The sequence below is a fragment of the Rattus rattus genome, chromosome 11, assembly GCF_011064425.1.
Source record: "Rattus rattus isolate New Zealand chromosome 11, Rrattus_CSIRO_v1, whole genome shotgun sequence".
Classification (NCBI taxonomy): Eukaryota; Metazoa; Chordata; class Mammalia; order Rodentia; family Muridae; genus Rattus; species Rattus rattus.
The window spans coordinates 61,974,346-62,001,246 of record NC_046164.1 but is presented as its reverse complement, the minus strand read 5'-3'; the positions used below and the strand labels follow the sequence as shown (position 1 = coordinate 62,001,246).

Sequence of the window (26,901 nt, the reverse complement as noted above, 5' to 3'; positions counted from 1 at the left end):
ATATAAAACTCTATACTATCCTCACTTTTGCAAACCATTCACTTTCTGGCAACAAGAAAAAGTTCTGAATAGTCAAAGAACTGTAAAACTTATTCAGGAGAAGGAATAAATGATCTACAAATTTCTGGCTCTTTTTAAAAGTAACATCAGTTATTCTACCTAATTAAAAAAGACACTGCTAGATGTGAAACAACTCCATTAACCTTATCATTATGAAGACACCTTAGCTCATAAGAAGTTGAACAGAAGCAGGGCCTTTTGCACTTAGTAATTTTTATAGCGCTTGGATATCTCTATAACAAGATACTTCTCTAACAGCAAACAAAAAAACCACAGGATTAGCCTGTCAGAAGACAGGCTGGGTGAAGGATGGGTGAAGACCTGAGTTCAAGCCCCAAAATTAAGGAAAAGAACTTTTCTTACAATTCCAATTTAATAAAAAGAAAACACACTGTATGTAGGCCTAAAATATGTTTCACTTTTCAAGATTCTATCTTTACTATACTTACCTAAACACCTAACTTGAATGTCTCGAACCATAAAGCAGCTTAATATATTGAAGATTTATTTAAAATAAAATTGCATATAGTAGTTAAAAGAAAGCTATGTGAAGAGTAATTACTAAATATTTTACCGACTTCGAATATTTTATAAAAACCTCAAATTCTTCTTTTACTTAGACAATATGTGTATCACTAAAAAGCACTTCAGCAAACATTATTTATTACACTACACTTTTATTCTTAATTCATTCTTTTCTCCGTGGCCCTCCCTGTCTGAGTATGCTTTATTTACTTAAAACCAACTACAGTTACATTCTACTGCCTGCCACAGAAAAGCATATGACTGAAGCTAACTAAATTAGTCTGTCTTATTAAACGAATTTCCAAACTCCTAAAACTATACCAAAATGGGTCCTCTTCAATTCATAAAGCCCAAAACACTTTCACTACCAAAGCAATAATCATTGTAGTTATTTCCTACACATACAGCTCTTCCATCAGACCAGCTTATCTTAGCTTTATGAACAGAAACTTCTTAAGATTTCTCATCTATAAATTTTCACTATTGTATGATCTTTTTAAAATTACCTAAAGTAACGTCAAAGACACAATCTGTTTTCCTCCCCTATACTTTCAAACATCACTGTGAATCTCTATTACAGCAATTCTAATTATGTACCTCAAACAAAGACATTACGTAGTCTAAGTTCTACCATACCTCTATTTATTTAACAGTAGGGATAAATTTTATCCATTCCCAGACCATCCCTCATATCGTACTTTGGGTGGACCAAAACTGTGCAACACAATTAACTTTCATGTCTGAATTATCTTTTATAGTGTGGGAGACTAAACCCAGGGCTTTACACATGTTATACAAATGCTATAAGCTACTCCCACCCAAAGTCTCTCACTTACACACATCACCTGTTGGCTCTATCACAGGCTGGAGGCAAGTGCCATGACTTTACATCATCCTGTCTCCCATCTCTCAACTACAGACGACTCAATAAACTGACTAACCGAAATACCCCTCAATCACATATTGTAAGCTGTGAAGCACTATAATGAAGATAGTTTATTTCCACACAAAAATAGCCATCACTTTCTGATTTTATTATTTTAATATTTAAAAAAAATCAAAAGAAACCATTCTCTTTAAAAAAAAAATACTTCCAGCAAGAATTCTAAATGTACTCAAATTCCTCAGAGAAGTGGGCTTTTAAAGTCTTTAAAAAACATAAAACACATGAATTTTAAGGCCTGATAATTATTAACCAGAATGCCAATTATTTAAACACCATGTAATAATTTTTATTCCAAGCATGAAATACCAGATTCATCTATATCGGCATCTTCGTCCCATTCCTGGAAAGCACGACTTTCATCTTTCCTACTTCTCACCCATTCCTCATCAGGTTCAGTATCAAGTTCAGTGGCAGGGCCACTATACCAGTCACCTACACAGTGAATGGGCAAGAGGAGCAAAGTCAAATTAGATAGATCACTATAATCTCCTATTCACATTTGAACTTCGGCAATGGCTACTTTTAAAAATATCTGTGATTTATAAAAAAAAAAACTACACATATATAGGCAAAGGAGTCAATTTAAAACATAAAAAAAACTATGACTGTATGAGTTTAATTAATAGCACTAATTACTAACCAACAGGAAGTATCTCCCAGAGTAATCTTTCTTTAAAACTAAAAAAGAACTTGAGAGGCTTACATAGTCTGCTGTATCTATGTTAACCTTTATAAAGGGTATGAATAATAAAGCTTAGTATAATAAGGTTTCTAAGTATAATCTGGTTTTTTAAAAAAATTATTATCAGTATCTATAGGCACAATTTTTAAAATTACTAGAAATAACCTAATCTTTTCTTTCCTACTGTGACTTCACTTTGGGCCCAACAGTAGCCCCATTCTGAGAACAGTTAGCTTCTCTATAGTGATTGGTCAACAATGTACAGGGGGTAGGAACAGAAGACAGTGGACACACTGAGGTAAAGCAAAATCATAAATGTAAGCGTCCACAATCACAGTACATGTATTATATGTTCATGAAGATTGGAAAATAACAATCAATTTATTAAATTCTTAAAATTACATCTCCCTTAAGATTTCCCAACCTAAATACCATGGACATCTAGGGCTGGGTAGTTATTTGACATAAATTACTGACTGACAGTTTGTAAGGTACTTAGCAGCAAGATAGGCCTCTACCTATTACATCAATGGTTCTCAACTTTCCTAATGCTACAGCCCTTTAATATAGTTCTTCATGCTGTGGTGACCCCCAACCATAAAATTATTTTGTTGCTACCTCGGAACAGCGATTTTGCTACCATTATGAATCATAATATAAATATCTTATATGAATATCTGATATTAGGACTCCCAGAGGAGTCCTAGCCCCATAAGTTGAGAACCACTACACGTGCAGTAAACAGAATCCAGGTAGGCAAAGATGTCTCCAGATACTGCAAATATCCCTGACAGGGGCAAAAACTAATATAGGCTTGGTTGAAATATGTTAAAAACAGAAAAACATGAAGTAGCTTATTTACGATGCAGTGGTTTCATGAAATAAACACAGCATGATCACCTCTGATAGTGTTCAAACCATTGAGTCTGTCTTGATTCTTAATTAAAAACAGCTGAACAAGAAAACACTGATTCATTCATGGGCCTTATCTGATGTTTTACTCAAATTTACCATCCTACAAGTAATATGAAAAATAAATCCATACAAAACTAATAACTGATAACTTCCAAAACACTATTGAAGAACAGCTTATTTCAAAACTGCCTCATCAGTTGCCTCTAATTTTAGCACTAAGGAGGCTGATGCAGGAGGATAGAGATTAAGAAGTCATGCTAGGGATTGGGGATTTAGCTCAGTGGTAGAGCGCTTGCCTAGCAAGCACAAGGCCCTGGGTTCGGTCTCCAGCTCCAAAAAAAAGAAAAGAAAAAAAAAAAAAAGAGGTCATGCTAGGCAATAGAATAAGAACACTTTTTAAAGTGCTGCCTTTCAAAAAAAAAAAAAAAGCTACACATCTTACCAAATAAATTGTTTTTAAATGATACTCAAAATTTAAATCAGCCAAATTTTTCTTAAGAAATATATATTTCCATTGCAAAATGCCCTATAAGGGGAAGATGATACTTAAGACACCATTTTAATTCAGTGACAAAACAATGTAGTATGCAGTAGCTGTAAACATGCCATGATCATATTACACACTCATGAGAAGTCTCTCTAAACCTTCATATGTGAACGTAACTCAGCACAATGAAACTAACGTGATTTAAAGAACAATACATTAGCCATCATTGTAAAAAGCTATGTTAAAGACAAAACCAGAGTCAGTTACTTTAAGCCACGACCAAAGGAAAACTGTATCTCACCTTTATATTTTACACAACTAATTCTATGTTTAAAATACTCAAATAACCTAATTATTTTACAGTTCTAAAAATCAATTACATTTATCTTAAACTTTTGCTATGAAAAATGCCAACAATTGTCATATGTACAAAGATATAATACGATGAATTTCTGTGTACTCATTTATCTTCAACAATTATCAACATTTTACCAGTGGTTTTTACAATCTCTTTGACATATTCTTCCTCGTTATTCTTAAGGAAATCGTAGCCATTAATAATTTACTCACAAATACTTCACCACTGCTAGCTCTTCTAAAATGTACACTAAAATCACATCAACTATAAAATCTATTTTTTGGTCAAACCCTCAGAGTTTCCCTTCCCTGGCATTACATATCAATGGCTATGACTATTTGCCTGAAATAGGCAGACTGAAATACTTTGTGAACAAATTGAAAGTCCCATTTACGTACCTCTTGCCCAATGAACAGGGTAAAGATGTTTCCACAAAGATCCTGTTTTTGCCAGCTGAGACCACTTAGTGCTGACTTGACTGCACCGACACAATTCTTGAGGATTAAGGTAACTGAAAATGGACAGCATTACCTCAGGAGGAAGATGGGTTATACCTGTGGAGTGTTCTGACACTTCCGCTTCTGAAATAAAAAAGAAAATGTTTAATAGTACGGATACATGAGCAAATGCAGTAAGAAATTACAATCATAAGTAAAAGCCAGTGCCTGTAGTTAATTCCTTCCTGCTTGCAACATGTGAAAAGGAAATAACACGTATTAGAGGTAACATGGGGATGTTGAACTTGTTAAGAACCCGTAGGGTTAAACTATCAAGGCCCAGATCATACTTCATCAGTGGGAGCTACAATAATGAACACAGAATTGACTTCCTCTTACAAAGGCGTCATAGAAAAAACAATACTCACTTTGTAGCATAAGCAGCAGCATTTGAAAAAGGAACCAAACAGGTTACACTGCTTTAAATCAGCAAGCGCATACTCAGCCAGATTATGAGGTCTACAAAGCACTGTTAAACGACACACATGCTCACATTTTCTATTCATACACTAAGGCTCCTGTTAGATCCTTCCTTATGTTCGCTCTGACTTTGACATTTCATGTACAAAGTCTACAAAATCAGCTTTCTTTAATCTACAAATACCATAAACTATTTAAGCCATGTGCCTACTCTGTAAACAAATTTCCCTTGGTGCACAGTAAGAAATCTTGTTATTAAGAATTGTACAAAGATACAACTTCCTATGGTCTCATAATCTATTAACATTTTTCTGGAAGAAAAATGAACATGGGGTATTATGATAAACTGAGTTAAATACTATTTAAGAATTTGAGATTTACCCGGCAGTGGTGTCTTTCAGGAGGCAGAGGCAGGCAGATTTCTGTTAGTTCAAGGACAGCCAGAACTACCCAGAGAAACCCTGTCTCAAAAATGCCAGGAAAGGAAAAAGAAAAAGAAAAAGAAAAAGAAAAAGAAAAAGAAAAAAGGAAAGAAGGAAAGAAAGAAAGAAAGAAAGAGAAAAGGAAGAAAGAAAGAAAACAGGAAGAGGGGGAAAACAAGGAGAAAAAAATTTGAGTATCATATATATGGTTTGTCTTCACAAAGAATCTTAAATATAGAAACATATGATCAAACTACTTTAAACTGCCAGTTTTAAAATGCCAAATATTTTAAACATAATGCAGCTATAATTTGCTTTGAAGGAGAGGGAAAATTAAATGTGTGTGATGCTTTTAAACTCCATCTTATAGTTACAATTAAACAAGACTTAACAGGCTTTGGCATGGTATCCAAAGCACGAGTTGTATTTCAAGAGTAAAGCTCATAAACTTTATGGGTTTAATCATAGCTTCAACTTGTTTTTGTTTAAACATGAATCTGACTACTTTAATATTGGAAAAAGACCAACTTCAAAAAACTGTACAGTATTTTACAGGACTAACAATGCCATTACCAATCTAGAAGCACAAATGCTACTAGAGTGAAGATGCCAACCATTTTTTTTTTTTATGACAAGTCAGTTTTACTTACATCGGGGCTGTCCAACAAAAACATTGTTAGCCATTCATGATCTGAATTTGGTGTATGAATTAAATTATGGTAATATTAAAACCATGAGACATTTGTTTTATAATAAATAAGGTAGTAGAATTACTCATTAATAGCCTTTTTAAGATAAGCTATTAGGTCTGCCCTTTCTCCCTTCTTAATTCCAGCGAAGATCATTTTTGTTCCAGAGATATATTCTTTGGGATTTTCCAAATACTCCATCAGGGTATCCTCTCCCCAGGTGATGCCTTTGTTCTTGTTGGCATCTGTGTAAGAGAATCCAGCAGCCTGACCTGTCTTCCGCTCAGACAGACCATGGAGGTATGGTCCAGTTTTATGCTTGCCTCCTTTTTCCACAGTGTGGCACTGGGCATACTTTTTTTTTTTTTAAACTGGGCACACTTCTGAACAAAAATCTTCTTGCCTTTTTCAACATCACCCATTTTAAATTCGGTCCGGGCTGGTCAACACCACAAACAATCAGACTCTTGGACAGACATCCTGCTCTCTCCCATTTGTACTCTTTTGTTTGTCTTTGTCTATGTAGCAGTGGTGGGCCTGGAATTTGCTATATAGACTAAGCTAGCCTCAAACTTGGAGATCTGCCTACTTCTGTGCCTCCAAAGTGCTGGGATTAAAGGTCTGGACAACCATGTCTAGAACCAACTGGTTTTTTAATGTTTTAAAAGCAAAACAATTGAGATGAATAAAAATAAATCAAAGTCTACTGAAGAAATAAACATCTATTTTACTTGCACTTCTTGCATGCATTCTCAAATGACTAAAGTTTTGCTTTGCTTCTCTCTCACTCACTACCCTGAACATTACTGGAGATAAACTGAGAAAATGATAAACATCAGAGGATAAAAATAAAATTATAAATATTCCTTTCCTTAACTCACAATAAATTCATCCTAAGTTCAGTATATGCGGAAACCAAAGTGCCCCTAACCCAGCAAACACGAGTTAGTAGATCGACTATTCTCCATGAATGACATGGTTGAGCCCTGGAATAGCCACGGCTGACTAGGAACCGTGCTAGCTCACAGCTGCTCCCTAGCACTTGGACGTTTAGAAAGTCTTATACTTTCTAAACAGCACGTAAGCTAGGCCGATAGAAAAAGGGTCAAAATTCAAAACTGAAATATGCAAATTAATTCCATGTCATTATAAAACCCAAAATTTCTATGTTAAACCTAAGTCAAGACAATGCTTATAAATTAACTGGCTTTGAAAAGTAAAACATGCTACTATGCAGCTGGAGCAATGCCCCAAAGGTTACCTAGCTGTTCTCCCTGAGGATCCATTCACAGGATCCACATGGTAGCATACAATCAACTCTAACTCGAGTTCTGGAAGACCTGACACTGTCTTCTGGAATATGCAAGTACTGAGTGCAAACGGTACAGAGATACACATACAAACAAAACCCATATGCATATAGTGAAAGTAAGTAAAAACCCTTAAAGCTGTCTCTATAATCAAGAGAGCTCAGAAAGCTGGCTGACACTGTATTACTACTCTGAGCATGGCAGTCCTGAATGTTCACTGGTCAAAACAGTACTCACTTTATACCTATAAATTCACTTAAGAAGTAACACGCTACATGTGAGCCAACCCTAGTTGGAAGATTATAAACACTAAATTCTACTGAATAAAAACTACTGTCTTTAATTATAGCTTTATTGAAAATGGTTTAAACTGAACACAGCATGACCCTGATCTAAATTATTCCTCAAACAGAATCTATAACTAAATGTCAACAGCACTGACTACTAAATTGTTCTATCAAAAACAGGTGAGTCTTACCTGCATCTGACTTCTCATCCACAGAATATTTGAAAACTTTCTGTCGCTCTTCAGCTTGATTCCACAGACTGAGCCCTCTGAGGAGTTCTGCTGTGTCCTTCTGTGAGCAGTGTTGTGCGATCACTTTCTTTTTGATATCTTTAAGCTCTTCATAAGTAAAATATTCCATTAACATGGGCTGAAAAACCTAAATTGAAAAGTATTCATGGGGAAATGTTTTCAATTTATTTTATCCAAAACTCTTTACTAATGGTTCAAACTGGGTATTATGAATATACATTCAAAGAGATAAAAATTGTAGTTATTACTTCTAAATTATCAAAGTTTTAAAGAACATAGTATAAAGTATCCTTCTCTATGATTTTGCAGGCCTCTATGAATTTTTAAAGAACAGGAAGGTTTTCCTGCACCACACTTGTTAAACAATCAATCATTGAGCTATTGTTCAGACATTTAGCCCAGTACCTGCCTATGGTAGTTTAAGACCCCATAGGCTCATATATCTGAATGCTTCGCCATCGGGGAGTTGTACTACTTGAGGAGGATTAGGAGATATGGTCTTGTTGGAGGAAGTATGTCAGTGTGGGTGGGCTTTGAGGTTTTAAAAGCCTACACCAGGCTCTTGTGTGTGTGGGGTTGGGGAGGTGCTCTCATGCCCACCTGCCTGCATACAGATCAGGATGTAGCGCTTAGTTACTTCTCCCATGTTCCCTGCTACACTCACAGACTTAGTCCCTGAAAGCGAAGGCAAGCCCCAATAAAAATGTAATTTTTATAAATGTTGTTTTGGTCACAGTGTCTCTTCACAGCAATAGAACTAAGACACTGCCTTCGGGTAGGTACTGAGTAACTGAAATCTACCAGAAAAGGGCCTTTACCTTACATGAGTATGATACCCAATATACCAGAACCCTAACTATCTCAACTCAGTTGACATGAACTATCCAACATTGCTAGTTCAAATCATTATTTGAGTTCAGTGGGTCCTACAAAACTTTTCAGAGATTTCCTCTGCAAAACTGCCCTAACCTCCAACTTATAGGGTTATAATTTTTAAATGAAGAACCAAGGCTTTGTTGTTGTTTCCAGTTTTATAGATATGGCTTCCAGTTCGGGTGTTTATGGGATTCCTGGGTATGCAACTGAGAGGCTCTCTGACTCTTGTGCCTTCTCTTGGGTTCTTTTTCCTTCTGTTTGTTCTGTTCAATTCTGAGCACTAGTTTTTGTTTTATTTTATTATGATTTTACTATTCCACAGAAGCCTGTCTGTTGTCTAATGAGAAACAGAAAGGGAATGAGATCCAGATGGAAGGAGAGGTAGACAGAAGCCAGGAGGAGTAGAGGGAGGGAGTCTGTAACCAGGAGAAATTAGGAGAGGGAATAGAAAGGACTGTTATAGTTACTTTGGCTTCAGCACTGGCTGCATATGACAATGTAAACAACAACTATCAAGTGCCAAAGAAAGAGCACCAGGGCAATGCTGCCTCTCCCAGGAAGAGCTCTGAGAGCAGCTTACACCTCATCTTATTATCAAGGCATTGGAAGATGAAACCATAACGGCAAGTCACAACGATAAATGATTTACAACTAAGAGAGTATCTACAGGCCAACACAGTGGCTTAGTGGGTGAGAATATTTGCTCCCAATAAAGATGACCAGAGTTCAATTCCCAGAACTCATAGTAGAAGGAGACAATTCCCAAATGCACAATAAATGTTTTGATTTCAGAGCAGGGCTGGAAAGACGGCTAGGCAGCTAAGGCTAGTTGCTGCTCCTGCAGAGGGCCTGGTCCTGGCTTCTAGCACCATATGCCGACTCACGGCATCTATAACTCCACTTCAAGTGATCAGACGTTGTCCTCTGGCATGAAGTGCACATGCAAACATGCAGAAACAACACTCATACATGTAAAATAAAAATAGAACTTTAATAGAAAGAGAAGCAAAAGTATGCAGTCCTCATAGGATAGTTTCTCTGTATCTTCCATTGGATACTCAATCATCCTTTATTACTGAAAGAAGACAAATTGTTTTGCAGTATGTTCAATGATATGCTACTGCATATATGTGAGGCACAACAGTAATAAATTTAAAGTCACCATTTAGTTACTCAAGTCCACTCATAAAAAAAAAAAAAACACTAAAGACTCTTTAAACCTGACATACAGAAAATATTTAAAGACTTATAGAATCTTCTAGAAATTCTGAAAAATTAGTGAAAATTATGAAAATGTACCACAGTACCATCACACATAAAAATATATTTATTTCTTAAGTAAATAATGTCATTGAGTAAAAGTAGCAACCTTTCTAAAAAGCTATGCTTTTTTATAATTCCACTGGATTTATCCCTGTTCCCAAGAAAAAACAGCTGATTCTATCAACAGAACATTCTCTTTTAGGCATTATTTTGAGGAACTTAAGGCAAAATAGCATTGTCAGTTAAATTATAAATATGAATCACAGAAGAGAACCCTGCTTACCTCCTCCTCCTCTTTCATGTGGGGAAGGAAATCTCTCGTGAAGGCCTCCAATCTCTCCTTCAGCTGCTTTGCATAATTCAACTGTTCACACTCATTCTAGAGACAAAGAGAATACACATGTAGCAGGAAGCAGAGGCGCTTATCTTTAATGCCAGAAGTCAGGAGGAGGAACAAATGGCTCTCTAAGTTTGAGGCCAGCCTAGCCTACATAGCAAGTTCCAGACCAGCTGGAGCTACATAATAGGACCCTGCCTCAGTTAGAGCCTTGCTACGGTGTAATGTTGAATAAAGATTTGTTTCATTATGTACTGCTTGATCAAAGCAAGTCCATTTGGTTTTCTTTTAGCATAAAGATGTCCTTGGAGCTAGGGTGCAGCTCAGTGCTGGAGCTCTTACTACTGTGTCTGACACTCTACACTCAGCCTTGGCACACCACCTCCCACTGACAGCCCTTAAAACAGTAAGCTCTGAATTCCTTACTAACACCAATCCTGGTTTTTAAATTTTATTAAAATATAGCAAATATATTTAAAATATATTATAAATATACTATAAATTTCCATGATATATTTTAGATTATCCTAACAGGCCATGTATATTAATATCGACATCTCTTTTTTTTTTAGATTTACTTATTTTATGTATGTAAACACACTGTCGCTGTCTTCAAACACACCAGAAGAGGGCATCAGATCCCATTACAGATGGTTGTGAGCCACCATGTGGTTGCTGGGATTTGAACTCAGGACCTCTGGAAGAGTAGTCAGTGCTCCTAACCTCTGAGCCATCTCTCCAGCCCCTAATATCAACATTTCTAAAGGCAAGGCACTCCTACTTTAAAGTAAATCATTGTAATTCTAAACACCTCTCAAGAACCAAACAGTTCTTTAACATATGAATTAAAATCACACCTCTCTGTAATTTATCCATCTTTTCCAATGTAAAAATACAGGAACATTCAAAATAATGAAATATTTAATATGATACTGTGGTGTTCTGCATGAGAATGGTCCCCACTGGCTTTGGCACCAGCCTAGTAGCACTGTTGGGGAGACTTAGGAAATGTGGCTTACTAAAAGATGTATGTCACTGGGAGCAGACTTCCAGGGATTAAATCCTCATTTCTTGTTCATTTCCAGCCAGTCTACTTGCTGTTTCCTGTTTGTGGTTTAAGATTTGATTACTTAGTTCTCAGCTCCAATCACCATACCTGCTGGCTGACAGACAGACTGACAAGACACGCATGCATGCACGCTCCCATGTGCACAGGGAAGGAGGCATGCTATGGACTCATCCCTCTGGAACTGTAAGCTCTAAAGAAACTGTTTTAAGTTTTCTTGGTCATGGTGTTTTACTACAGCAATTAAAAAAAAAGTATGACGAGTACTAATTTATCTCTGTCCTGGCCTGTTTTTTTCCTCTTAGATATGTATTCAATTACTTTCCAATATTCAGTTCATTGTTGAACTCCGCTGAGATTTTTACATATCCTTTAAACACATCCATATGTATGGCTTCCAATTCTACTTATATGCTAATAATTATCAAATCTGCATTTTACAATACTTCACTCTTTGCTCTTCAAATCCACCAATGCCTTCTCCAGCTATTAATAAACATACACTTGTATTATCTAAGTAGTTTACGATAAGCCTTAATCCCTAGCCCTCTTCCACATACAAAGTCCAATACAATTCTCACTCATTTCTTTCTCTTTCCTCTGCCACTTTGTATAATCCCAGGATTCTTCTGGTCTTAGGTCATACATAATTGCCAAACATGTTACTTCCCCTATATTTTTAACAATCACTACTTTGCTTCAGAAATTACTGACTACATAATACATGAGTATGTTACAAAACACCAAGAGCACCAAGGAGTATTCAATAAAAAGGTAAATCTTTTTCTTACTATGCAGTATTCATCCCTCTTCTAATCAACCACCTCTCCTCTGGATATCTACGTAGTGTTTTTCCTTCCAGAAACTACTGGTAGAATGTCTTACTAATGGTCTTCAATTTGAGTGTTTTCTGTCCTTTGAGATTAATCTTCCCTTTCACTGAATCTCTTTTCTAAAGCAAAGTGTCTAAGTAGATGGTATATGGTGGCTCCTATGTCACACTGAACTAAAAGGGTTAAACTAAGATTAATTTTCAAATATTGTATAAGACAAATATAATTAAGAAAATATACATGCATCACTATCCTAAACTATATTCACAAGTGCATTTCATTTTCTTTTTCATTTTTTTATCTTTTGTTTATGAATAAAAAAAATCTCACTATGTACCCTGGGCTGGACTTGAACTAGTGACTTTCCTGACTACTGGAATTTCAAGTAAGTGCCACCATTTGTGCCATACAACTGAAATTGTCTTCTTTAACCATTCAGTTTCCTACAATAGAGAAAAATAAAATACAATAAACACTGTAACTGTCATTCAATTTTTTTTTCCACTACTAGAGACTGAATTCAAGGCCTTACTCATGCTAGGCAAGAATTTTGCCACTGAATGACATTCTCCACCTTCAATTCTATTTTGTTAGTTTTATTCTGCTTGAAAACAGATCTCCTTACATAGCCCTGGCTGGCCTGGAACTCGCTATGTAGACCAAGCTGACCTTGAACTCACAAAGATTCTCCTTCTGCTTCCAGAGTTCTGAGATTTAGTTCACTGGCAAAAATCACTTCAGCAAAAATCCTGTAGAGTTGATTCAACAAGAATCCTCATGTTTTCTCTTAGTAATTTTCCATTCACTGGCTCCTTCCTTGCTTCTTAGCCCTTAACTCCTACATTTTCTTATATTCAGAATTAAGTTCTATCATTCCACCTTGCTATAAACCTCCACTGTAACAACTCCTCACGAACAGTCTTCCTAGCCATCTCAAATAAATTATCTTTCCATAAATAATATCACTTCTTAAACTTGCTAATAAAAATTACAGTACCATCACATACCCATTTTTGCAACTTACCTTAACATTCTTCAGCCCCTTTTCAAAGAGACTAAGCATCTCGGAGAGCTTATTGTCAGAATGCACATTGTAAATGGTCTGACTGCGTTGCTGAAGTAAACCAATAATGTATTCATTTTCAATTTGTTCATGCATTTTAAACTCCTTGAAAGTAGCATATAAAGACTGGAGAAGAGCACGGAAGTCATTGTTGTTGGAAAAGTTGGTTTTAGAAAGCTGAATAAAAATTTAAAAAGTCATAGTTAATAGATGTAAGAGGTAAACAAGAAACATTCAAATGTACACTTAAATTTTATAACAAAGTATTTCCTTTATGGTTACATTAAAGTACAAATAAAGAAAATTCATAAAATAACAACTTATAGTTGTAAAATTTAAAAGTACCTAGATCAGAAAGCTGAAGGTTGCATCCTCAAGTACTTGATGATACAAGAAAAGGGGTGGGGATGGGAGATCACATAGTTTATTTAAATAAAAACTATCAGACCCAGTTCCCTCCAAGCCTGAAATGCCATTACTCTCCCTGTGTCATAAAGAGAAGCAGATACACCAAAGGCACATACATTAGAAGAAGCTTAGAATAATGTGGCTTCTTTTCCTCTGTTCAAAATTATCTTAATGCTATTACACTGCTTCTACAGTTTAAACATTGGAAAACACTGTTTTTGGAGACAGTGTCTTATTATATAGTCCTGGTTAACCTGAAACTCACTATGTAGACCAGGCTGGTCTCAAACCAACAAAGACCGACCTATGTCTGCACCCCAAGAGTTGGGATTAAAGGCATGAGCCACCACATCTACAAAACAGGTATATTTTTAAGAAAACTGACATAAATATGTAACACCTTAAATGTGCTATCATTTTTTTAATTGTAGCAGTCAATGAAAGGAAAATGACCATTCTAGTGTAACTCCAAGCTTTCACGTTTAATAGAAAATTAAATTCTGTTATTTAAAACACACACGTCAATAAATGTTTTGGCTTTTAAAGTAAAGTAAGCTAAGCATAGTGAGATGCACACCTTTAATCCCAGAACTTTGGAGGCAGAGACAAGTGAATCTCTGTGAGTTCAAGGCCAACCTGCTCTAAATACAAAGTTCCAGGGCTACATAGAGAGGCAATTAATTCATTCATTCATTCATTCATTCAAAGTAATATTCAAACCTTCCACTATCTATACCAAATCTAACTTCTATTGTTCAATTCTAATGACAAAATTCATTTTAAATGGGGAAACAATTTAGGTTAAATTCAACAGGTGGAGAAATTAACAACAAACACTAAATGCTGCGGACACTAAAACTCTTAGGCTTCCTTTCCTAAAGAAGAGTGCACTCTAAGCTGTTTTACTGGCCTTTCACAGCAACAATTGTGGTGAGATAGCAAAACACTAAAACTGCAGTAAAGCCAACCGACCCAGAACAGAATTAACTAAATATCTTTAGATGGCAGCATGGATCACAGAGTTCTATAGATTCAAATTCCCGGAGACCCAGCTCTAACATTTATTTAGCTAGATAACTCTTGTCTCTCAATGTCTTTTTGTGTGCTTGATGCTAACCGGGAACAAATGCCTATTGTCTTTTAAAATTAAATATTCACTTTTATAAATTCAGATACTTTATGTTCTATTCCAATAATCAGTGAGTGAGCAGCTATGATACATGGGGGAACAAAATAAAACTCTCTGCCTCATGGAGTTGACACCCTATGGAACAGACAATAACGAATAGGTAACCATACTGCTTCCGTCAATCATCTAGAACTGGGGTTGGCAACATTTCTGTAGAGTCAAACAGGAAATATTTTCATTTTCCCAGGGTATAAGCCTATGCAACTACTTAACTCTGCTGCTACAGACCAAAAGAAACCACACATGATATGTATGTAAATGACTATCACTTTATTTCTATAAAACTTTGTCTTCAAGCACAACAAAGTTTAAAGTTTAATTTTCACATGTCACAAAACAATGTTTTGTTTGCAACTATAAAACGATGTAAAAATAATGCTTAGCTCCCTTCCATATTAAAAATATGTATAATAGAGTTGGGATTCTCACTTCAGATTTTAAGAATGTTCAGATATACCACACCAGATTAAAATAAGCTTCATTAGTGGCTATTAGACACAAATAGTTTCATGGGTAATTTTGCTTAAAATGGAGGGAGATGCTAAGGAGGGCTTTAAAAAGTCTTAATGTAAGAGGCTAGGAATATGACCAGCAATAAAAAAGACCCCCGAACAAGCACTAGGCAATAGGTTTGTTCTCAACTCCGTGAGGGAAAACAAATCTTAGTAAACATATGACATAAAAATACTAACAGTCATAAACTTTTAATGCCCAAAGGTATACAATACACTCATGAATTAGGTTGTGACAGCCAACTACTCTGTATTTGAAAGTTACTACCAGAGTAGATCTAAGATGTATTTTTCTTCTATCTACCTATACACAAATTAAAACTATGTTAACGGACTGGTTAATCAATTAGACTTGGGCGATTATTAAACATTGCAAATGCATACCATACCACTGTACATCTTGAATATATTTAACTTTTTCAACTACACCTTAAAGCTAGGGAAAAAATAAATCAGATTTGAAAAGTGCTTTCTGGAGAGAAAAAAAAATTGCTTATAGAACAGGTGAAGAAAATAGAACAGGTCCTAATAAAATAAGTAGATAAGGCCAAAAACAAAGAAAAGGGAAAACTGGTTCATAAGCTATAACCCACATCATTTTTGTCCATGTAAAAATAATTTTAATCTGGTACCAAAAGTTAGTTAAAAGTTAAAAACATATCTGTGCTGAAACTCAGCATGAACACTAAGCATGAACAAGTACTTGAGTTCAATCTTCAATACCACAAAATACAAACAAGCATAAACCAAAAAAGGCTAGGCCACACACAACATAACTCTGCAACAGAGACTTTGCTTCTATAGCTAATTTATGTCATAGATAAAATGTCTATCCCACACAGAAAGCTATCTTTTTGAACCCAAAAAGTAACTGATCAGAATAATTGCTCAACACAAAAATTTCACTATAAGAAACATTGTCCCCCAAGAGATAAAAGGGAATGTCTGGGGACAGTTGAGTTTGTCACCAAGAGAGAATGCTATGGACACAGGGTGGGTATGAGCCAAGAACATGGCTAAACATTATACAATGCAGAGGACAGCCCCCACAACAAATTATGTAGCCCAAAACGTCAACAGTGCTTCAGCTGAGAAATGCTGCTCCAGCCAAGCGTTTTACAAACTGTTTACTACAGAGGACCTTGTTAGTCTCTCAATACACAAAATATGATGAAACAATGAGTGAAATCCAGACAGAGAACAAATACTTCAAAGGTACTTCAGGAGAAACTCTCTCCCTCGGTACTCTGGGATATATTTACATTTCTACTTTCCTTTTCTAATGCTATTTCTGATGCACAAAGTTGATTGAAGACCTACTAGCGGGTCATAAGATATACTGTGAAAAACAATGCTCTATGGTAGTATGAAAGCTCACCCTACACAATTATACAGTCTGGTGTCACCACATTCAACAAAGAACCTGCATATAACAAGACACACAGATCAACACCAGTCAAACAGTAACACGGTGTTTTTCACATGAAAATGTATAACTGTCTTTCTGTCTCAAGATACTGTACAGCCTAAAATAGAAAGGCTGGCCTTAAACTGACAGCCAAAAATAACTAACATAAAGTCAGTAAGTTAAAAAAATAGGGACAAAAATGCACAACAGGAATCCAAACATTATCACCCAGATGCATTTTTTTATTTTCTGTCCAATTATCCAGATCATACTTTCAGTAAATCAGAGATATACAGGCTCTGGCTAGATTTACAGATGGAAAAAAATGACCTACAAATAAACTGTTTTTCATAAAGAGTTAGTAATAAGTAACAAGTGAGGTAAGGCTAAAAACATGGGTTTCAGAGGAGAAAAAAATTCTAGGATTAAAACTCAGGCTCTAATTGCTGAGTGAGCTGGGTAAGTTATTTAACCACTAAGACTATTTCCTCACTTTTAAATGAGGGATAACACTTGTCTTACAAAGCTCTTGTAAGGATTACAGAAATAATGTCGGCATGCAGTAAGAATCCATTAAACTCCCTTTCCTTCCTCTCAGCTCAAGATTCAGTATTATGTCTACTATGTCTGTCTTCCAAATGCCAATACAGGTATGTAGAAAAATGGGGTGGGGGGAGCCCTAACTGTAAAGCTACATTTGAATTTCAGAAAGTAATGTATTTAATTTTGCGTTTACTATCTTCTTAGTTTTGGTTATAAAATATCCTTGTTTATAAATGATAAAAGTAGATGGTATTTTTAATATCCTTGCTTGAAAAACTTGGGCACCCTCTAACTGCTTTCACCACTAATATTTTTAGCTGGGGGAGGGTGTTCTGTCTGCATGAATTTCTATTCACATATGCACATCTAATGCTAATGGAAGATTGCAGGGAACATTAGATTCCCTAGAACTGGAATTACAGACCATTGTGAACTAGCATGTTGGTACTAGGAATAGAGCCTAGGTCCTCTGGAAAAGCAAACTACTGCTCTTAATTGCTAAACCATCTCTCAAGCTCCTCCAACTTTTTTGTGACTTGGGTCCAGTGTGTGTGTGTGTGTGTGTGTGTGTGTGTGTGTGTGTGTGTGTGTGTGTGTGTGTGTGTGTGTGTGTGTGTGTTCGTTCTCTATAGAAATCAGAAACTGTTCTCAGAAATCAATTCAAAGACTACTCCCAATGCTTGCTGTGGACCAGGTACCTTCTTCCATTTGCTCCCACTGCACTCTTTGGATTTCTGTATTAGCACAGATGATAATCCATATGAAAACATGAACTCCTGAGGAAAGCAATCATGTTTCACAATGCCAACAGAAACTACTACAGGGCAGACAGAAAAGAACGAATGGAAATAAGTTTTGAGGGTTGAAGGGAACCCTAAAAAGTGGGAAGAAAACGGAGAACGGATTATCTACCATTTGGCTCAAATTTTTACTACACATACTCCAGTTTGGAAGACCAGTGACTTATGAAACAAGAGTCTTGGCAGACTGTTACAAAACAAATCAAAAGCTATCTCAGCTTCAGATGAAGAAAATTAAGCTGGGAGTCTTAAAACTGATTTGGGTCATCATGAGTCTCTCTCACTATCTTACAAAAGCTCTCACCTAACCAATCCCGGCCTAAGAATCCCCAGTATAACACAGACTCAAACAATACTTTTACTTGCACCAAAGGCCTGTTGTCTGCATAGCAGAGATAAAGAAACCTTTCCATAACACCCTTTTCCCCGAAAACAAACTAGCAAAATCAATGAGACAAAAATACCGAGACAGACAAAACAAAACATATACACAAAACAGAAAACTATGGAGTCTGTTTTATATTGGTCAACTGCTCCTAGGCATGGGGAGTGTGGTGTTGTTATACCCAGGGGCAATCCATTAGAGAAAACTCATCAGTTGTAAATAACTACTAGATTAGGGCTGGGACTCTGAGTCAACTTTCCCTTCTCTGTGCTTGTATTTTGTCTGGTTGACCTTTTTATATGAGAAAATCTACAGGCAACACATTGAACAATTAGATAGCAATAGTTAACAATATCTATAAACTACTTAAGAATAACTCATTGCTCAAATCATAGAAAAACAGATTTGATACTCCTAAAGAAATCATTTTTAAAATATACTGTGCTTTACAAGTTCAATACTGGAAATAAAATTGAGATATTTATAGTTCCTGAACATTCTTAGTTAAAATTTAGAATACTTTGAAGTAATGTACTTTGTAGCTTTTTAGTTTTAACCAATGACTAGTTGTCTTTTGCAGTTCTATAGAAGGTTGTGGGATTAATATCCTTGATCTACACAGTTAAATGAAAGATGAGGACAACAAGCCTGGAGAGGACAAACCAGTCAAAACCACTCTCAATCCTTTAAGGCTGTTCTGCCATAACAAACACATTCCCCCACTTTTGTACACAAAGGACAACCAGACAACCTTCAATTGGCCATTGTTAACTCCAAGAAATGATGAAAATTCCTGTGCAGTTCCTTTTTCTTTACTAAATTACCTTATTCCTAGTTAAGAAAACTGGACTTTTAGTACTCTTGATGAATATATATGATAATCTCATTAACTATATTCAACTAATTCAGAATTAGTGACACTTTTTAGTGTTGGCGATAAATCAGTGGCAATTTTGACCAAAGCTGTACCAAATTAAAAATGCTTTATTAAATTAGTTTATGCAACAGGGAACATTTAACTACCGAGATGAATGCTATTTGACTCATTTTCTTTAAAAAGTCAACTGCAGGGGTTGGGGATTTAGCTCAGTGGTAGAGCGCTTGCCTAGCAAGTGCAAGGCCCTGGGTTCGGTCCCCAGCTCCGAAGGGAAAAAAAAAAAAAAAGTCAACAGCATTTTCAAAACTTATTCAAATATTCTCAAACACAAAGAGGAGACACAAAAATAACTGTGCCCAGGGTAATGACAAATGCCTGTGATCCTAGAATCTAGAAGGTGGAAGCATGAAGATCAGGAGTTCAAGGACAGCCTTTGAAATGTGGTGGGTTCTCAAGGCCATCCTGGACTAGGGTAGACACTACCTCAAAAACCAAACCAAACCAAAGAATAATGAATGACTTCCTCAATATTTTAAAAAGAGACTGGGTACTACATTACAAATTTTGATTACCTGGGAAGGTCATAATCCTTTGACAGTTTGAAACATCTTAAGAAATACTAGCCTGGTGTGATATCTCATACCTTTAATCCCAGGCAGAGGTAGGCAGATCTCTGTGAATTCAAGGCTAGCCTGGTCTATAGAGTGAGTTCCAGACATAGGAGAAACCATGCTGGAAAAAAACAAAACAAAAAAAAAAGAAAAAAAAAAAAAAAAAGAAGAAGAAGAAATATAGAAAGCACTAAGGAAAATGCACAAATTGACAAAATTTCCCCTATATCACCAGAAGGTCTCTGGACTACCTCTCCCCAAAACCAATCAGAGAAAAGTGTTGGGTTCCATTAGTCCTCACTTAATTCTCCATTTGCTTTTCGAGAAATTCCTGAAATTAACAGACAGTGCAAGGGGGGAAAAATTAAAAGGTGGAGAGATTACAAAAACACAACCACTATCTAACTGAAAAATACCGAGATTACACATATTTTTCTGCTGAAGGCTTAGCCTCCTTAAGCCTCCCCTGGAAAAGTGGTAATCACATTTGCTGAACCCCATTCTCACCTGAGAGCTCTAAACTGTACTTGACATCTGGGCTCTAGGCTCAGCGATTCCGATTTGAGTTAGGGTTCAGTCATCAGAATTTTAACCCGCTTGGGTTAAGTAATAAGCAACCAAGTAGTGAACCATAAGCCTATATAGTCCTGGTGTTTGTTTAAAGGTACACTTGCCTAGAACTGGGTTTGGACTTTTTTTTTTTTTTTTTTTTCCCAAAATGGAGGGAGAGAAATGGCTGTGGGGCATGGATGCTAAGATCTGTAACTTCAAATTGCTGGTCTTCCCATGGCCTACCTGTGAAGACATTGGCTTCCTTCCTAGCACCTCTCTAGATTGAAAGACAACTCTTGTTTACTATTAATAGTGGCGCTAATTCCATTTAATCTCTGATAATTTGATTTATTTTTATGTTAAGTAATAATTACTTAACAACTATTTATTTGGTTCACTTTTTAGAAAACAAATGAATTTACTCATATGACCTTGCAAACATAAACTGACAATTCAGAGTTTGAAGTATCATTACTTCCACACGTAAACTGACAATTCAGAGTTTGAAGTATCACTAGAAAAAGGTCCCCAACTCATCTTCACAAGAGTGCTTCTTCAACTTAGACTACATCAATTAAAAGTCCAAAGTGAGTTCCACAGCAAGGCAACTTTTTCTAGAAGCCCCTCTCATTTGCTTCCAGTAAAAAGTCCAACAGAGGAAGAGCTGTCTCGGAACAAAGTCTACAAGGGAAAAATATTCGCGAAGAATAAAAACTGGATGGAAAAAGAATAACCAGAAAAGAAGAGTGCAGGTCTTCCCAGTCCGTGTACCAGACTTGTGTATCGAACCAAACCAGTGCAAAGCCAGAAGGGAAAATAAGCCTGCTCCAGTGGCTGCATGACGCTGCCCGTAGAGCCAGGAAGCAAGTCAAGAGGTCCAGAGAGAGGATGCAGTGTTTGCAAAGTGACTAAAGAGCCCGAAGGGGCCGGGCGAGCGGTGCCCTGGCTGCTAGTAACCGCAGAAGCGGCCTGCGGACCCGGACCGGGAACCCGGCGAGCGGCCGACCCGGACTGCCGGGAGCGCCCCTCACCCCGGCACAGGTCAGTCACGCGAGCGCCCGTCCCTAGCCGCAGCCCGCGAGGGTTCCCAGGGCCCCCGCGGGAAGGTTCGGGGGCCGCGCGGGTGACGGGGCGCGGGCGATGGCTCGCGCGGCGCCAACGCGGGGGTTGCGGGAGGCGCGCAGGCCAGGCCGCCCAGAACCCTCCCGCTCCTCCGCACCGCCCTCCGCACCGCGCTCCTTTACCTTGTCGCAGTAGCGCCCCACCAGCTGCTTCATCCGCCAGTGTGGGGCGGTGAAGACGTCCACTTCATCGGGGAAGGGCGCCATCGCCACTGCCTCAGCGTCCGCCTCAGCAGCCGCGGCCGCCGCCTCTCCATAGACACCCTCGCCGCGGGGCAGAGGCGGCGCGCCCCCCTGCGCATGCGCCCGCCCCGTCGGCGCGCGCGCCCGAGTGGCTCCGCGGGCCGTGACGCGGGGCGCGCGGGCCGCCGCCATGCGGTGTTGCAACCCACGTGACCGGCGCGCTCTGAGGAACACAGCTCCCTCCTCTGGTGTGCATACCCTGCGGAAAAACGCACTGTACAGGGGAGCGAGGCGGTCTTCAAGGACGCTTCTCGGTGCGCCTGGCCTTGAGGCAGGGGCAGCGGACCTGCGTGGTCGGATCGAGCCTGTGTGCTCCGTACCGACTGACCGTGCGCGCGCTGGGCCCTCAGCTGCCTTTGCTGCCTCAGGGTTTGCTAGGCCGGGAATGCTGGCCCTGGGCCTAGCTAGCCTGGCCTCTTCCCTGTGGCTGAGAGCTGGGGGACCTGGCAGCCCCTCCGCACTCCCCACCCCCGCCCCACTCCCCAACTCCCCCGGCGCGGAGCAGGGTGGGATGGTGGCCCTGGGGAACTGGAAACACCACAGGGAGGACAGACACCTAAGATCGGGAACAACAGTCCCAGAGCAGCCAGATGAGCCTGCTAGGGTAAGGGCGAGCCATGATGGCTGTCTAATAGGGAGAGAGCCTTAGCACAAATCCCGCCATTTTAAACTGTAGAGGCTCAGACAGGAAGAAAGGGCCATAAATGAGGTCACTGCGCAGAGAAAAGCCAGTACACGTCACCTGTCCTCATCTAAGCCCTCCAGTAGACTTTTCCCAATTATCGGAGGCAGCTCTCATCCCTGGCTTTCGAATTCATGGGAAAATGGGAGAAAGAAGGGCAAGGCTGAGAACCTGGGAAGTCTGTATCGTTTTCTCATCGGCCATAAACTTCTGAAGAGTAAGCAGAAAATGTGCTATGTTCACCTTTATATTTCCTACCACAAACTTATGACAATGGTTAAAAAGAATGAGACTCTCAAAAATTGAATAGAAGGACGTAAGAATGAACCCCGGAATGCATCTAAATCTAGTTCTTAGCTTTTGATATTAACACGCAAGTTGAGCAGGAAAACAGACTGTAGAGACGAAACCTAGGTTCACGGTTTCAGCAAAACCTAGCTGTACTAACCTTGGAAAGCTGACTTCTGCGTCCTCACCACAGGATTCTCTTATGTAAAATGACGTGGGGGCGGGGGGGAGGGGAGAAAATACCTACTTTATAAGATTTTAAGGAAAATTAAGTCCGTGTATTTGAAGTGCTAATAGGAATACCTCATCATGAATACTCCCTGTAAACAATGTTAGAGAAAACAACTATGACATAAGAAATTAAGACATCTCCCAGGGTTTCACAAATCAATATGTGAAAATTCTGGCCAAATGTTTCTAGATCCGATGATAAGTTTGCTCCTGTGTGCTGTGTTAGTTGGAACAAAGAGCCGAACTAAAAGAGTTAGTTGGCCGAAGGAAAAACAACAACAACAACAAAAAAAAAACCGCTTACAGAACTGCTAAGTCCTTGACAGATTTCTCCCTCCCTCTCCACCCCATTCTTCTCCTTTGCTCCATTCTTCTTCTTCCCTTCTGTTGTCTGCTGTTTCAGCAGAGATTTGCCTCCACATTTTTAATGATTCTCAAAAAATATTTGCTAACCCCTTATTTGTTTTATCCTTATCTTTCACTCTAGCCATCTTGGAATATAGAATCAGACTATTATTCTCTGTAGCTGAAACAAGAATATCAGAAGAAAGAAAGAAAAAATGAGAGGAGCACCCAGCATCCCTGTGATTTTCTCACTCTAACTATGGCTACATCATATTGTATGTCTCATTCACATATTTGTGTCCCTGTTGCTTGCTAGCACACTCCTAGAACAAAACACGTTTAGTAAGTGTATAACAATAAAAATAGTCACCTATATACTGAGTTTTACTGTAATCTGGATTGGAAGGTGTATAGTCCACTAGGAAAAATAACAGCTACTCTGAAATTTGGCTATTTCAAGGTCTCAAATGAAAGAAATAAGTGGTTTAAAAACTAAGGCCTGTGAGTCATTTTCCCTCTCAAGGAAGCTGTTAACATTATCCCCATGGGCTGAGATCAATTAATCATCCGGATATAGGTATGACAAATTCATGTTGAACTTTACCCTAAGAGACAAGACTGATTAGTGTTATACGGTGACTGTAAGTTCCTACAACCACAACAGGTTTAAATTGTTACTAAAGTCCAGGCTAGCAGCTTAGTCATCTCTTTGTGACCTCTTTGGCTATGACAACACACTAACTCTAGCAGACCACCTATCCACTTACCCCACAAAGGGGCTGGGTAATATAAGTGCAGTAGAAAGCCACATCCTTGGATTGCTGGCCTTTTTTCCCCTCTCATTCTTATCTGAAACAAACACAGCGGGGAAGGTGTTGAATTGTTCTCTGGAAAACTGAAACTACATTGACAGAAGGCATTTCCTGGAATTACCCAACTGTATTTTCGAAGGCTTGAGAAAGAATTCCCAACACCACATGGTGGCTCATCTGACCTTCATGGGCATCAGACATGCATGTGACAGTCAGACATACATGTAGACGAAACACTCATATACTTAAGTAATAACGTTTTAGCAGCCAATCAACATCTGCTACATTGAGATAAGTTGATTTCTGGATACACTTTTAGTAAGAATAATGGCACTGATGAATGAAAAGATAGCTAATAAGTTGAAATTCAAGACCAAAAGACACACACACACAGGGGGAGAGAGAGAGAGAGAGAGAGAGAGAGAGAGAGAGAGAGAGAGAGAGAAGAAAGAGGAAGAGAGAGATCCTCCAAGCATTTACTTTCTTTGTTTTGATGAGCAAACATTATTTCCCCTCTGGTTCTTACTACACAATAAAGACATGCTGCAGTATTCATTTGCTTACTAAGATGGTCATAACATAATGCACATCCTGAGAGACTTAAACAAGAGTAATTTATTTTCCTTCCGCTCTGGGGGGCCAGAAGTCCAAGGTTTGGTTTCTTCTGAAGCCTTTTTTTTTTTTTTTTTTTTTTTTTTTTTTTAGCTTTTGAACAGATAACTTTTTTTTTATATATTTTTTATTATTATTAACTTGAGTATTTCTTATATACATTTCGAGTGTTATTCCCTTCCCTTTCCTGGTTTCCGGGCAAACATCCCCCCTCCCCTTCCTTATGGGTGTTCCCTTCCCACCCTCCCCCATTGCCGCCCTCCCCCAACAGTCTAGTTCACTGGGGTTCAGTCTTAGCAGAACCCAGGGCTTCCCCTTCCACTGGTGCTCTTACTAGGATATTCATTGCTACCTATGAGGTCAGAGTCCAGGGTCAGTCCATGTATAGTCTTTGGGTAGTGGCTTAGTCCCTGGAAGCTCTGTTTGGTTGGCATTGTTGTACATATGGGGTCTCGAGCCCCTTCAAGCTCTTCCAGTCCTTTCTCTGATTCCTGAAGCCTCTTTTTTGGTTTTCAAATGACTACTTTTCTCTCTAAATGCCCCTGAGGCCTAGCCAGAGGAAATGGACCTATGGGTGCTGGACCTTGAGGTTAAGAGCGTGCCCTCACTTCCTGTGCTGTCTCTTCCTATTGGTCTGTGGAACAGCTTTGAGTGCTCCAACCATGTGCTTGTCCCAACATGAGGAACTGACTCGGCTCTCAAACAGTAAGCCGAACCCTTGTTCCCTTGTTTCTTGTTAGATACTTAGTCCCATCAACAGAGAAAGCAACAAATACAGTAAGTTATGCCAGAGCTATGCTAATCATGGCGACCCATCCTTCCTCACATCAGAGACCAGGGCCAAGTGTCTCACCTTCCTGACACCTAAGTCTCTCAGCTTCTCACTGGGAAAGCACTCTGAGTTTTTTTAGACCAAGCCCTACAAGACACACATAAAGCACACTGTCTTGGTGAGTTCTCCCTAACTACCTGAAATAGGTACCAGCTTCCTTTAAGGTCCAAACAACTGTCAGAAGTCTTATATAACTTTAATTTTTTTAAAAAAACCTGTATCTTTTTACAATTTTTGTAAGACTTATTTATTTTTATATGTGTATGCTATAGCCATCCGCAGATACACCAGAAGAGGGCATCGGATCTCATTACAGATGGTTGTGAGCCACCATGTGGTTGCTGGGAATTGAACTCAGGACCTCAGGAAGAGCATGGTTAAGACCTCTTAACCATTGATCCATCTCTCCAGCCTTCAAAACCTATTTTTAATAACAGTTCTTAAATGTTTTTTTTTTTTTTTTTTTTTTTTTTTTTTTTCCCTGAGCTGGAGACCAACCCAGGGCCTTGCACTGCTAGGCAAGCGCTCTACCGCTGAGCTAAATCCCCAACCCCGAGTTCTTAAATGTTTTAACCTCCCTTTTAGCCCACCACCCACCAGAAGTAGTGGGAAATAAAAAAATACAGGGGTAGTGGCCTGGTTCTTTGGAGCAACTCCCGTCTGTTTGTATGGAAATGAGCAGTTAAGTTTACCCATCTGCAGCAGCACTTGATCCACTCCCAAACACTTCATGGATATACCAGCAGTCCAGTTCCATAGAGTTGGGATAGCAACCTCGAATCCACAGCCATAGCACTCCTTAGCAGATACAGCCAAGCCTCATTCTCAGCACAAGTCAGCAAGAGGGACCAAAAGGAATGCCCGAAGTTCTCCGCTGTGCCTCTCTCATTGAAGCGAAGATCAGTGAAGACTTGAGAGGGTTGCACAGCTCGCTCTGTAAGCAAGCCAAGCTCACTTCTGTCACTGTCTGTCAAGTCCTATTTATACTTCCTCCAACCTTACTCCTCCACTGGTCTTGCCTCAGCATGTGTGTCTATCTCCCAGACATCATGCTGCTAATCAGTTCCAGACCTTGGAACCAGCAAGAAACTGCAGCACACCAACAGAAGTTTTTTTTGGTGCATTTCTCTCTATGGAGTCCCAACAAACGCAGCTCAACTACA

General features: G+C 38.5%; 1 protein-coding gene and 1 pseudogene across 1 annotated transcript in view; both read right to left on the bottom strand.

Moving 5' to 3' along the window:
* Fbxl5 (F-box and leucine rich repeat protein 5) overlaps positions 1–21,990 on the bottom strand; it is a 37,970-nt gene extending 15,980 nt beyond the window's left edge. Inside the window, exons 1-6 of the mRNA XM_032917166.1 lie at positions 21,817–21,990; positions 13,249–13,464; positions 10,272–10,367; positions 7,790–7,976; positions 4,372–4,554; positions 1,838–1,963 (exon numbers count right to left, since the gene is read on the bottom strand). Coding sequence (XP_032773057.1) covers positions 1,838–1,963; positions 4,372–4,554; positions 7,790–7,976; positions 10,272–10,367; positions 13,249–13,464; positions 21,817–21,900 — 892 coding nt within the window. The 5' untranslated portion in view covers positions 21,901–21,990. The remainder of the gene's footprint in view (positions 1–1,837; positions 1,964–4,371; positions 4,555–7,789; positions 7,977–10,271; positions 10,368–13,248; positions 13,465–21,816) is intronic.
* LOC116912909 lies at positions 5,655–6,553 on the bottom strand (annotated as a pseudogene).
* Positions 21,991–26,901: the final 4,911 nt, after the last annotated feature.